The following is a 13874-nucleotide window of genomic DNA, read 5'->3' as shown; positions in this document are numbered from 1 at the left end:
CCACTCTGGTTAAAAGAGTCCTAGGCACTTAAAAATGGTGGTGAGGGTGAGGTGCTCGAACTAAACCTCATTCAATGAGCTTTAGTTCAAGCACCCCCGCCACCATTTTAAAGCGCTGGGACGCTGATCCCCTGGAAAAGCTGCCTGTGGCTCCATCCTGCACCCTACCCTGGCCCTGGGGTCCCATTCACAGCCTTGCCCCAGCCCCAGCTCCACTCCCTCACCATGGGGGCCTTGATCTGCAACTTCCCTACATCCCTTCCTCTCCACAGACTTACCAGCAGGGTGCTGATCTCCACACTGCCTGGCTGCGTTCCTGTAAATCATTTAGGTATCACCCGATATGCCTGATGAATAATCGGCTATCTGTATCAGCCAAGGAAATCTTTATCAGTGTGCCCCTAATATGCAGCCTACATTTACACACAATTAGAATGGAAGAAAGTCAGATCATTTAAAATTAAGGGAGATGTTCAGGTGTGATTAGGTTTTTTCTTCAGAACTGTGAAAGTCGAGAACAAAATGCCACAAGCTTAACTACAAATTGATTTTTAAGGCTACAAATATGTCTCTAGCACATCTTAACTACTTCTAAAAAAATATCAGGCACAGGTACACTTCAGCCAACAGACAGTTGGATTGGAAAATTAAGTTGTGCACACAATTATATGCACAATTACTACAACTACATATACAAAATTAGACCATTTGGCATGCAGATGAGTACAATTCATTACCTGTAATGCATAATAGCACATTAAAAAAAAAAATCAAGTTTAAATTGATCAGATTCATATTATGTAAAGAGTATGCTTGTAAGTAATTAAAAAATATTAATATGACACTAACGACTACATATCCTCAATATTACTAATAGGTTCTTTTTTTTTTCCCCAACTGGATTCGCGATGCTATACACCAAGTGCTGCTTAGTGCTGCTTAGTCCCTGAATCTTAGTAAAAGAATGCACTAAATCTACCATTACTGTCTTACTTAGTGGGTGACTGTGATGAAAGAAAATTAAATCTTCATCTGTATTAAACATACTTAATATTATCCCATCCTCTGAATCATCAGCTACAAAACTATTTAAAAAAATAAAGATGCCTGTGAACAGTCTAATAAATTAACACATACAGAACTAAATCATCATCATTAGTGGCTTTGAACACAGTTTCCCTAGCAATTAAAACTGTTTTGTATATCTTATCATACCAAATATTTTCCTTATGGGATACAACATTATTTGATCACTTTCATATTTTAAGTATTAACTACAGACCTCTAAATATTCAGATTTAAAGCAGACTTCTTTCCATCAATTCATACTGAAACTCTGCAGAAATTCAACATTTCCACAGACCTTCAATTTTAACGAGGAGAGAACATGCCATACTGATTGGCAGTATAGAATTCAGAGCTGAATTCTGACCATTTTGGAAATTTTGCTTTCCTTTAATCTCACTTGTGAAAATTGCCAGTATGACAAGTTTATTTTGGGGGAAAAATATTTTCCTAATTCTGTAAACTAAGGAAACAACGTGAAACTAAATCTGTTGCAACTTACACAGCTCTTTAGAAATGGCAAACTGGGCATAATACTGGTAAGAGCAGAGAATATTTATCTAGTATCATTTTGAACTATTCTACATGTGAGTAAATGGCAGATCAACATAGAGGTTTTTTTTAATTCCAAATAACAAAATAATGCAACACAGTACCTCTGAAGTCTCTCTTCTCATTTTCTCCATTTGAATCTATCTTTTTCGAGTCCTCCTCAACCTCTTCCACTTCCCCTTCTCCAAACGAAGCCATAAGCATTACACCAGCTTGTGATAAAAGGTTCTTCAACTGACTGCACAGCAAATCCAGCAGAGACTGGACCACTTTGGGGCTCAATTTATCAGCATAGGTTCTATGTGAAAAATTGAAAATTAAAGTTTGAGTTACTGCAAGAAAAAATTATTAAGTATGTATCAATTTGGTACATATGAAAATAAGATGCTAATATAACACTGGATATATAGTCAGTCATACCAGAAAAGCTATGCACTTTTCTAGTCCCTGGACTCACTTCAGCAAACAGTATCCAGGATATAAAATTATTTAGTTTTAGTTTTATGATAACTTATTTTCATTTATGATAAACAAGAACTTGACCTCTGGTTTTAAGAGGAGGGTCCAAAGTTTAGGCAGCAGGAGGCCTTTCCTTTGACTTAAATAGGCACTGAATCAACCTCTCAAAAGTTTGAAAAGTTACATTACCACCACAGCCCCAGATTTTTTAAAGGCAGATTTAGAAACCATTGCGTTTCCTTCTTTAAGCATCAGAAGAAATGAACTAAACTGAACATTTCATACAACTCTTGATCAAAACAGACTTTTTTTCCACCAGATCTTTTCTTCATTAAGTATATAACTACGTAAACTAGTCCCATATTCACTGATCCAGCAGATACCAATAGTGATCAGAAAACAGTCTGCAAACTGGGTGACAGAGTAGTATCTCTAACTCAAGAAATCCCATCCCATTATTATTAGCTTCAGAATAGTCCAGACAATCTTTACTGAAAGCTACATAAAGCTTCACCAAGGCTACATAGGAAATGGGGATGATATCAGAAAAGAAGGCAGACATTAAGCATCCTGAACGCACACTTGAATTCTCCTCAGCAGTAGTTAATTACTTTATCAGAAGGGTGAATGTCACTTTGATTAGCTCTTCTCTAAAAATTTTGTCTAGTTTTTCTTTTTAGCTGAAGCACTTCTGAACACCGTTCTGTAATTACACGGGGTTTTTTTCCCCAAAGGAAAAAAAAAACAAACTTCAGTGCTTACCCTGTAGTGATAGCGAGGATTTGAAGTAACCTTGTACTGGCTACTTTCAAAGCAGTACTGAGCTGGGAAATACCAGTCTTGGGCAACAGCTGCAGTGGTTGCCCTAACATGGTGTCTGTGCCACACAGCTGGGACAGCACATTAAGCAAACCAGTGGAAATAGCCAGGGAGACATCAACAGGCTGGTAGTGTACACTTAGAGCGAAGACAGTTACCAGTAGGAGGCGTTGCTGAGCTTCTAAAAAGTAAAACAGTAGAGTCAACATACTACAATAATTAGGTACTGTTTATGGAATGTCAGTCAAGTCAATGAGCAGTATGGCTAATTTTTTTTTCTTTTTGTAAGCCCAATGTAAGTACAGACAGCTCCTTCCAGGTTACCACTGGGCCCTCCCGCAAATGGTCTGCCCCAGTGACGTGTCTGGGGGATAGGCTACTGAGTGTGGTGTGGCAATTTTCAGATTATATTCCCAAGGGCCGCTGCCTCACATCTTGAAGTTTCCCCAGAAGTGATAAGTGAGACAAAACCTTACATTTCCTACATGCACCTGAAGTTAATTTCAATGCAATTTATTTCACTTCCATTCAACTCACAAAAGAAACCAGTAAGACAACAGCTACATGGCCCAGAAGTACGTTTGGGCCAAAACCAAAAATTGTAACCATTTTAACTGTCCTGTGTACAGAATCCCCCAGATACTCTTGGTTAAATTATACTTTGGGTTAGGATCTTTTAAGGACGAGTATTCTTTACGGCTGGCAACAAATGAGTACTGCCTGCCTCAGACGCTAGGACAAATAGCTTTAGAAACAGAAGAGCTTTCCTGTTCATAGTTCCTTTCCAGTTTTCAAAGACTGTTCAGGTACATGAAGGAGAAGTGCGCGAGACTTTTCAGAGTCTTCTTAAAATTTTGCTTGCGCCATAAAAAAACCTAGGGTTAAATTGGAAACCTCTTGGAAAACTGGAAATCCAACCAAATTTCTTTCTAAATAATGCAATTCAGTGGTGTTCATGGTTGTGGCTCCACAGGCCAGATGAATAGCACAGAACCAGCCAGACTGGGCCCTGTGGTGGGGGCCTGTACTGTCCCTGCCTAGCCAGGGTCAGGCACTTGGAGGGTCCTGTGCCACCCCTGTAGGCCAAGACTGTTCCATGCACCTGACCTAGCATGCAAGGCCACAGCCTGCAGGGCTCTCTATAGAACCACTCTGATATTACTCATTGTTGATGGGGAGGGACCACCTCTAGGGAAAGCAGTAATTCACTCTACACATACATTCACAGGGTAAATAAAAAAATAAAACTTCTTTTCCCCATAAATTAATCACTTCTCCTGTGAGTTTGGCTCTGTGTGGAAACAGATTATACTGCATTTTTAAGTGGATTCTCTATTTACCTATGTGGTGTTTATTTGCTTGCAGTGCTCTTTCCAACGTAGCAGATAATTGCTGGTAAATTTTGTGCACCGCCACCTGAATTTCAATCTGAATACTTCTCTTAGCTGCTCTGATACCATCCTGCATCAAACAAATAAGCACTGTAATAGCTGTATGAACTTTAGTTTCTTAATTAATCAGGGACGATTCTGTCTTGAGCAGAGCTGGACAAGATGACTTTGTGAGGGCCCCTTCCAGCCCTACTCTCCTATGATCCTAATTACAGTAATAAACAGGAAATATAGGCTAATGATTAAAATGCAACCCTGGGATTCAGAAAATATGGTTTGTATTTATGACTCAGTAAATCTGGATTCTACTTCTGACTGCAGTCTTGCTATCTGACCTTGGGAATGTCATGGAACCTCTTTGTCAATATTTTTCAACTGTTAAAACGTTATGAAAATGGAGTCACTTGGGTTTGTAAAGTGCTTCCGACTTCCCCAGACTCAGAATGATATGGAACTGCAGATTATGGTAATATATACACCAACAGGAAGAAAGTCTGGTACAGGGGAACCCAGATTTCTTGTACAGGGATGGTTAATTTAATGGTTAACAGCTTAACTTGCAACGGGTTGCCAAATTAACAAGTCACTCAGCTCATTACTGTGGCTTTACTTCAAAAGGGTACCACTTCACTTAGAGCAAAGCCATAGTCCTGTACATCTGGTGAAACAGCACCCTTAGAAACAAAAGCCTCAGCAAACAGCTGGAGCACCTCAGCCATCCTGCACAGCTGTTACTGACTCTACGTACACCCCCAGTTAGTTCACAATAATGTCTTTGCAGGGAGCTAAGGACTCTAACCCTTTGAAAAGTCTGGGTTCTACTGAGCTGGTAACACTTTCATTTACCATTCCAACTGAATGACAACAGCCTCTCCTCTAATTCATCTCTAAAGGAATTGCACACTACTCAACAGGTTTCTACCACTGATAAAATTATCCCATGACTCTAGTAGGGAGAAAAATATCACCCGACTCACCCCTGTAGAGTATCCACATTCTTCATCCTACAATATATAACCTAAAGGTGACGTTTAAGCAGGCATCTCTATAACATTCCAAATCTTTCTTTTGGGAAGGCAAAAGTCAGCAATGAGAAAAAACAAAATCACTGGATTTCTTACTGTATCACTTTGTTTCACATATAGGAACTTGAAATGGAGCCTTGAAGTGTTCACCTTTTAGAGGCAGGCTTGACTGAGAGCTATAAGGTCAATCTAATACTTACTCCTTGGTCAGTGTAGTTCAGGGGTGGGCAAAATGTGGCCCGCCAGGCCATTCTATCTGGCCCCTAAAAAATTTAGAAAATTAATATTTATCTATCCTGGGCTGCCTGTCATGCAGCACTCAATGACTTGCCAAAACTCACTAAGTGGTCCTCTGCCCAAAATAATTGCCCGCCCCTGGTGTAGTCCACTATAGTCCAAACTATTGGTATAGTTTGTTGAGTCCCAAAAGAAGAGAATTCCCTCACTGTGTGAGAATGTTCTCAAGAACAGTCTCAAACTGGGGAGGGTGAAAGGAAGCAGAGTTCTCAGTACGTTGCCCAAACCTCATACCTCCTGTCAAAGAGTTGTGAACTCTCCTCCTCTTGTGAGGATCTTCCCAGAGAAGAAACATCTCTTTCCTGCTGGGGTCCTTTATTTGGCCCCTTCTCTACTATGAAGGGGGAGGGGGAGATGGAAAATCATCAAACCCCATTTAGGGGTCAAAGGTCTTGGATTTTTGGCCTCCTACAGGCAGAGAGAGAATGGGAACAAGAGAAGACAAGGCAATGGATTGTTTGCTGCTGCCTTAAAAGCAATTTTAAGAAGCTAGGATTGCAACTGATACAATAATAGAAAAGTCACTGTGGTCAATCATGGTAGGGTTTGGACTTCCCAGGAACTTGGTATGCCTTACTAAGATGTGTACTGAAACAAAGTGATGCAGTGTCACTGATGCTTTTCAGCTTGATGCTGGAGAAGATTATAAGAACCGCTGAGGAAGAAGGAAAAGGTCTGCAGCTGAACAACTGTATCAGGTATGTAGACAATCCCTGCCTAGTAGAAGACTAAATGGAAACAGTACAATACAGAGATCATACTTGAGCCAAAAAAGTAGGCTTGCTATCACTGTCAGGAAGACTAAATATACAATCACATCCAGAAATAAATCTCAAGATCACAGGAAGATAAGGATAAGGATAGGGAATGACAATGTGGAAAAAGTAGAGGAATTTAAATATTTACAAACAATAATCACTGAGGACAATTAATTAACTGGAGAAATCAAGATGAAAATTTATAGTGCTAATATATATGCCTATTGAGCCGGGATAAAATAATGGAATCGTGGAAAATCTGAAACAACCTTAAAATCCAATTTTATATTACAAATGCTCTGTCCCTTTATACAGATCTGAATCCTGGATGCTGACAAAGAAAAATGGAAAAAGGTTGCAAGTGTTTGAAAACAAAGCGCTAAGGAAAATATTTGGTACAGTACAAAAAACAGAGACAAGATTACAACTGATAGGACTGTGGTTTAAATCACAAGAGACAAAAGCTGAAAGGTGAAAAGACATGAGGGGATGTACCACAATCTTGAGGACAAGTTTAAACCATCTCTTATATTTAGTAAAGAGAAAAAATAGATTTTTTTTTTTTTTTTAAAGCACAGTATATGCGACTCTAGGTCAGGGATAGGCAACCCCCAGCACAAAGGCATTTTGCTCCGCACACATGCCTTGGGGCAGACAGTGGGGGAGCTGCAAGGTCCAGTCTGTAGCCCTGACCCTTTCTCCACCATCCGCCTTGAGGCTTGCATGCACCTGCCACCAGCAAGGAGCCCTGGGGCTCTGCAGATGCTGCTGCAGCTGCTTGAGGCCTCCTCACCACCTGTTACAAGAAGCCTGGGCTCCATGGTAGGTGGCGGGGGCCAGCCCAGAGCCTGGGCCGGCTGTGGCAGGCAGCTGGAAGGCTGCAAACAGCTACATTGGGGTCCGTGGAGTCTCAGCTGCTGCTGTTGGTGGCGAATGAATGCATGCCATGGGAAGAATGGCAGGGAAGGGGCCAGGGCTGCACTGCCACAATAAGGATAGGGCCCCTTGAGGCTCGCTTGCTGTCCACCCCTGGCACGCCAACATCTTACAAGCTGAGGTTGCGGGTGTTTTTGGCACTCTGCCCAAGAATGTTGTTGACCCCTGATCTAGCTGCTTGACAATATTTTTAACTGGATCAAAAAGGCAAAAACCTACCTTCCCTGAACATTTTTTCTACACAGAGAAAAATTTAAGGCTCCACATAAAATTTTTGAAGCTATATATGCACAAAAATTGCAAAAGGATTCTCTTAATGGCTTTGATCAGACTAAGGCAGTGGTGCTCGACTCCTGGCCCACAGGTCTGAGTCATCTGGCCCATGTGGTTCCCCACAGGGCTGAAAATTTGGCAGTAGGGGAGAAGTGGTGGTGTTAATTGCTCTACCTTCAAGAGCTGCAGTGATTTAGCCTATGGGATTCTCCACAGGGCTGAACATTTGGTAGTAAGGAAAGGTGGCAGTGTTAATTGCTATGGCTTCAAGGGCTGCAGCGATTAACGATATCACTACTACCCTGTCACCATGTTTCTGGTCTCATACCAGCTCATGGGGTTTGGCCATGGCCAGATCTGGTGCACAGGGTGTGGCTGGTGCATCAGATAGCATCTGTGGACTGACACCAGGCAGGAACTGGCCTGTGGACAGATCTTGCCCACAGACTGGCCCTACACCACTCACCTGGCCTGTGAGGCTAGAAGGTTGAGCACCACTAGACTTAAGTAAGAGCTGTTAACATTTTCAACTTGAAACACCTGAAGCCATTTATTTAGACAGATTTAAGAAATGGAAAACAAGTACTTTTTCAAGCTGCTTAAATAGGTCTCGTACCTGATAGTGATGCAGTCGGACACTCTCTCCTTTGGAACCTGCATGTCCAACAGTGCCCAAGCCAAAGCATCCAGCTAGAAACTGTAGCCTAACAGAAGTAAGCAGTGAGGAAGACTGAAATCCTGACCCTTGACGGGTTCCCATTAGTGGTGCACTGCCTTTTTCCTCCATTCCTGACAGCAATACCAGGATCTGATGAAGTGCTTCCAAACGCAGCTTAAAAACAATGAAAAATGTTGTTTGCTGATGAGACACTACATATAATAATTTTATTATTCAGAAGTCAAGAAAACATAATCAGCTCACCTGCAAATCAAAGTTCAAAATCATTCTACCAGGGCTTAAGGGTCAGTACCCTGATACAGATTAATTTTAAAGTTAAAATTCAGAATATTTATTTAGTACATAAGGAATATAACATAGTTTAACAGCGTCTTACCTCAGCCCTTAGCTGCTGCTGTTCCATTGCAATTATTGAAGCCTGAGGACTTGTTGACATACTTTCTTCAGGCTCCTTAAAACCAGGTGAGTTTCCCACATCTCCACTTACAAAGCTGACAACGTTTTCAATTAAAGTATGAACTCCAAGGGATTTTGAGAGATCGAAATCAGACTCAACAAATGAGTAAGAGGAACTGTACAGCCAATCTCTGCTGTGTTTTAGTCGAGCCCACGAGTCACTGAGAGGTTCCACTTGACTGTGCATTGCTCCTAGACATACACACAGTAACAATTTCATAAATTCCAGTATACTACAAAACACTGAATTTTAAAAGTAGGTAAGGTGCAGATGTTGCTGTTTGAAAAGGTGTTAAATGGTATGCATGTTTAATTTACCATGCATTAAAAGCAAATTAGAGCAAAACACTTCATTTTAATTATAGCAATGTGACAAACTAAAGGAAAGGCCACGTTCCTCTCACTATGCATCTTAAGCAAAATAGCAATACGCTGCCACAGGAGAAAAAGAAAAGGCAAAAGCCAGTCAAACTGCTTAGCTTAAAGTTACAACACTGAATAAAAATGCTTTGCAGCTAAATGAAATAAATGGAGATCTGTTACAAAAAAAAAAAATTAATGTGCAATTATTATAAGAACCAATTTATTGTAAAATCTGATTGCAAACCCAGGAGTTTATTCAACTTAAACCAATAATTTTTTTTATATAGTCAAAATAGCAAAATGGGTCACAGCTTGTTTTGGATGAAATATTTATAGAACATATGAGTCAAGAAGGGCAAGTAAACTAAGAAAAAATATTTTAGTGTCAATCTTATATAAAATATTAACTACTAATGATGGTGTATCAATGAGTATATATATTTTAAATAAAATAAAGTAACTACACCCAGTCATCTATCCAAATTGTGATCCTGGTTGGCAGGAGATTCATTGAGAATCATTTGAAATATTTTCAATATTTTCTATAGTAACTGTTTCACTAGTTTTAACCCTTAACACAATAATAAATGTACCCAATGCAGATAAGGATCAGCAAACAATTTACTAGAACCAGTTTGGAAAAATGGTTTAATTCCACATTAAGGTAAGAAACAAACTAACCAGTTCTTTAGTCTTTGTCGACAACTGCAGCTAAATCATGCAGTACACAAGTTATTGAAACTCATGTGAAAACAGGTTAATTCTCTCCAGTAGGCAAAGTTAGATTATAGATTAAATGCATTTCTGGTATAAATGGGTGCAATGTCACTAAATCACACTTGTTCAGGCATTTAGACTTAATTCTAGTTTTACCAATCAATATTTTATTAATTTTGGTAAGAGCTAGTAGTATGTCTGAAGCTATACTAGACCTGAAAAGGATAATTCCCTACTCTAAGAAGGTTTCAACTGACATAGATAGTAATGGGACACACACACAGGTTTTATTTAATTAAATTAATTTTGGAAAATCTATTTTAAATTATAGTAAGGCAGTTACAGTGGACTAAATCAGTATTATCTTTCATGGGCATGGAACCATAATTATAAGAGTCAAAACTTCACTGTTAAATTAGTTATGCATTCACACTACTGCAACAAAATTATATCAGCATTTTTGTTTTAAACCTTCTATTTGCAGGACATGGGGTTTAAGTTGGTTATAAGCATTCGCTTAAACTCATGCAAACTGTAATTCAGAGAAACTCTAACCAGTGCAAAATTTTAACTAAAACTGAACAAACACTTCAATTCAGTTTCAAATATTTTTCTTTTGAAAAGGAAATCTATAACATAGTTTAGTCTCAACTTTTTGGGAAAAAAATGAAAAAATAATTCATTACACTGTGAGAAATTATACTTTGTAAATAACTTCCATGAGTGTTTGCATGTTATAAAGAAACATATTTGTATAAAAGACCATAATACCTTCAGAAACTAAAATTTTTTATTATCTTACGTACACTTTGAAAAAGCCAGAAATAGATATCTAAGTCAGAGGCATCAGGCTTGATTTCCCAGCTTCTGGTTTATATTACAACCTTACTGTTTAAATGTAGATGGGACTTATATGCAGCTGTTGAGTACTGATGATATTTATTTTGGGATTTCTATTAAAGTCAAAGGAATTCTATTACTTTTTTTTTTAAACAAATGCTATTTGGTGACAACATTTAAACAAGAAACTATGAAGAACAAGAGGGAACGAGAGACACAATCCTTTTTTACTTTAAAAGACGGCCTTAAATTGAATACTATTATAATGAATATTAATCTCAGTTATGTGGGGAAATACCAGATAAAAAGGCAAGGTGGTGTAAAGGGATACTAAAATCCCTTATTTCAGTCCAGGAAAGATTTCTTCTAGCATAGGCACTATTAACAACACTCATAAAGATGCTCTCAGAACGGTGACATAGTAGACATCACCACAACAGTCCTGAGGTGCCAGGCAATGTGATATCATATAACAGCCATAAAGAATCTGCTGTAATTCAGAAGCACCCAAAGGGATGCCTAACTTGCACCAAAGCCATCTCTAAGGCCTAAGCACAGCCCAAGATTAAGGAAGCCGACTACTGATGGTGTTGTCACCTCATCTTCCTCTTCCCCTACCTCTGCGTTCTATGCTGCACAGTATAGACTTTCACGCTGTAACTGCATGAATCAAAAAGATTGCCAAGGGAAAAAAGACAGTAGCAACCATCCCCCCCCAAAATACCCACTAAAAATTGTATTGGATGGTGCTACCGTTTCAAGGTCTGATAAAACATTAAGCAAATTTTAAGTTTTGGTCATTAATACAGACACAACTTGAGGGAAGCAGCTGAGATTACCAGGAAATCTCAAAAAAGTTTCAAACCAATTAAAAATGTATCTGGCTGCAGGCTGCCCAATTAAAAAAGATGATAATAATAAAGGCAAAATTACCATAACTAAGAATAAACATTTTTGCTTACAAAGCAAGAATTAAAAAATAAATACATCACATCACAATGTTTAAAACACTTAAGATGTTTCATTTTGTATTAGCTTAGCAACGTCATCCTGTGTAACAATGCCCGTGAGGACTTACACAGTTAAACCAAGGATTTCTTTCCAAGCATTTAAGATTTCATTAATATAATGATATAAAAAAAATCCCAAAGAGGAATAACTGTGGGAGAGAGAGAGATCTATTAAAAAAAAAGACTGAATGTTTACTTGTCCTTATAAGATAGTTTCTAACAATGGAGCTTTCAAAATGAATGTGGCATTACTGCAATACATACTTTATAAAACATAAAATATGTAGGGAAGCTACAGAGAAAAAAAATAAACATGCCATCATGTACTTGCTTGAAGCTCTTCTTTTTTCTGGGGCTCAACTGGCCAAAAAGGAGTAAATACACTACCACACAAGAATCAGAAAACAAAAGGACACATTTGATACTGAAGACAACATTTATGAAAACTCTTTCTTCACATTACTCTGACTCAGTTTTCATTGAGCAATCTATATTTTGGCCATGCACAAAAATCATTAAGAAAGTTTTGAAAAAAAACATTTTCTTGGTTACAATACATATTAATTTGCATCATCTAGATGTCATACATCTTGGAAGTTATCTGTCTACTATTTTTAAATTTTTTCTATTACTATTATATGCAGATACTCGCATACACCTATATCCCATCCTTTAAAAACACAATAATTTAATACTAAAATTCAGAACTTAGGTTATTATTACCAACACAAAAAAATGTTTCAATAACTAGAAGAATATTATGTATTTTAAATTTTCTTTGAGTTTGCTAAATGCATTATTGGTCTTTATAGTTCTGCTCTTCTGTCTGGTGCACTATCAAATGACTAGAAATTGACTAGAGAAGTGTTGCAATGTACATATCACACGCTGGTATTAATTTACTTATGAATATTTATGTGACGTAACTCCCAACAGGTCAGGACAGTCATGCTCTAACCTCTGTTGATCCATAAAAATGTGTGCAAAATTGCATCTTTCAATGTACATGCATTGTAAAATAGATGGAAATGGGGTTCTGCATTGATCTGTGTTAATGACTGTTTATTTATGTAACACATGGTGCCTGGATTGGGGGCACAAACAAAGACTCCAAGGAAGAGCATGTACAATGAGATACATCACTGCTGAGGACGCACATTGGTCTAGGAAAAGCGACAATGATGAATCAATAACAAAAGAGCAAAAGGCCCCAGAAGCCCAATGGAAGACATTCATCTTCCCAAGTATGTTGAGGGAGCTGGCAGGGGTCATCACAGAGCCCTTGGCCCGGCTGTTTGAGCATTCATGGTCATCTGGCCAGGTGCTGGGGAATTGGAAACTGGCTAATGTGGTCCCAATTTTCAAGAAGGGGAGGAAGAAGGACCCAAGTAACTATAGGCCTGTAAGCCTCACCTCAGTGCTCAGGAAGATCTTGGAGAGACTCACCAAGGAGCACATCTGTGGGGGGCCAGCAGGGGAGATCATGCTCAGGGGCAATCAGTATGGGTTCACCAAAGGCAGGTCCTGCCTGACCAACCTGATTGCCTTTTATGACCAAGTAACTAAATCCTTGGATGATGGTGTCGCTGTGGAAGTAGTCTTTCCTCACCCCATCCTCATCAATAAATTAAGCGACTGTGGCATTGATGCCTGCGCAGTTGGATGGGTAAAAAATTGGCTGATGGGGTGCACCCAGAGAGTAGTGGTGGACTGGTTGTACTCAACCTGGCGAGATGTGAGCAGTGGGGTACCCCAGGGCTCAGTCCTTGGGCCTGCACTGTTTAACATGTTCATCAGCGACTTGGACGAGGGGGTGGAAAGCACGCTGTCCAAATTTGCTGATGACACTAAGATGTGGGGCAAGGTGGACACACTTGAAGGGAGAGAGAGGCTGCAACTAGATTTAGACAAACTAAAAAAGTGGGCAGATGAGAATAGGATGGGGGTCAACGTAGACAAATGCAGGGTGCTGCACCTTGGGAGAAGGAATCCACAGCACACATACAGGCTGGGGAGTTCCCTTCTTGAAAGCACAGAGGCGGAAAGGGATCTTGGAGTCATTATTGACTCCAAGATGAACATGAACCGCCAATGCCAGACCGCAGCCAGCAAGGCCAGCCATACCTTGTTATGCATCCAAAGGTGCATCTCAAGCCGGTCCAGAGAGGTGATACTCCCCCCTTCTATGCGACTTTGGTCAGGCCGCAGTTGGAGTACTGCGTCAAGTACTGGGT

At 39.4% G+C, this 13874-nt stretch overlaps 1 protein-coding gene across 1 annotated transcript in view; it reads right to left on the bottom strand.

Moving 5' to 3' along the window:
• Nucleotides 1-13874, bottom strand: part of HERC1 (HECT and RLD domain containing E3 ubiquitin protein ligase family member 1) — a 177442-nt gene that overhangs the window by 70350 nt on the left and 93218 nt on the right. Inside the window, 5 exon segments of the mRNA XM_059714771.1 lie at nt 1722-1915; nt 2839-3076; nt 4236-4356; nt 8192-8407; nt 8631-8902. Of these exon segments, the coding sequence (XP_059570754.1) occupies nt 1722-1915; nt 2839-3076; nt 4236-4356; nt 8192-8407; nt 8631-8902 (1041 nt within the window).

This window comes from Alligator mississippiensis, chromosome 11 (assembly GCF_030867095.1).
Source record: "Alligator mississippiensis isolate rAllMis1 chromosome 11, rAllMis1, whole genome shotgun sequence".
In the NCBI taxonomy this organism is placed as follows: domain Eukaryota; kingdom Metazoa; phylum Chordata; order Crocodylia; family Alligatoridae; genus Alligator; species Alligator mississippiensis.
The sequence above is the reverse complement of the archived record's forward strand: the minus strand, read 5'-3'. Positions and strand labels throughout refer to the sequence as shown.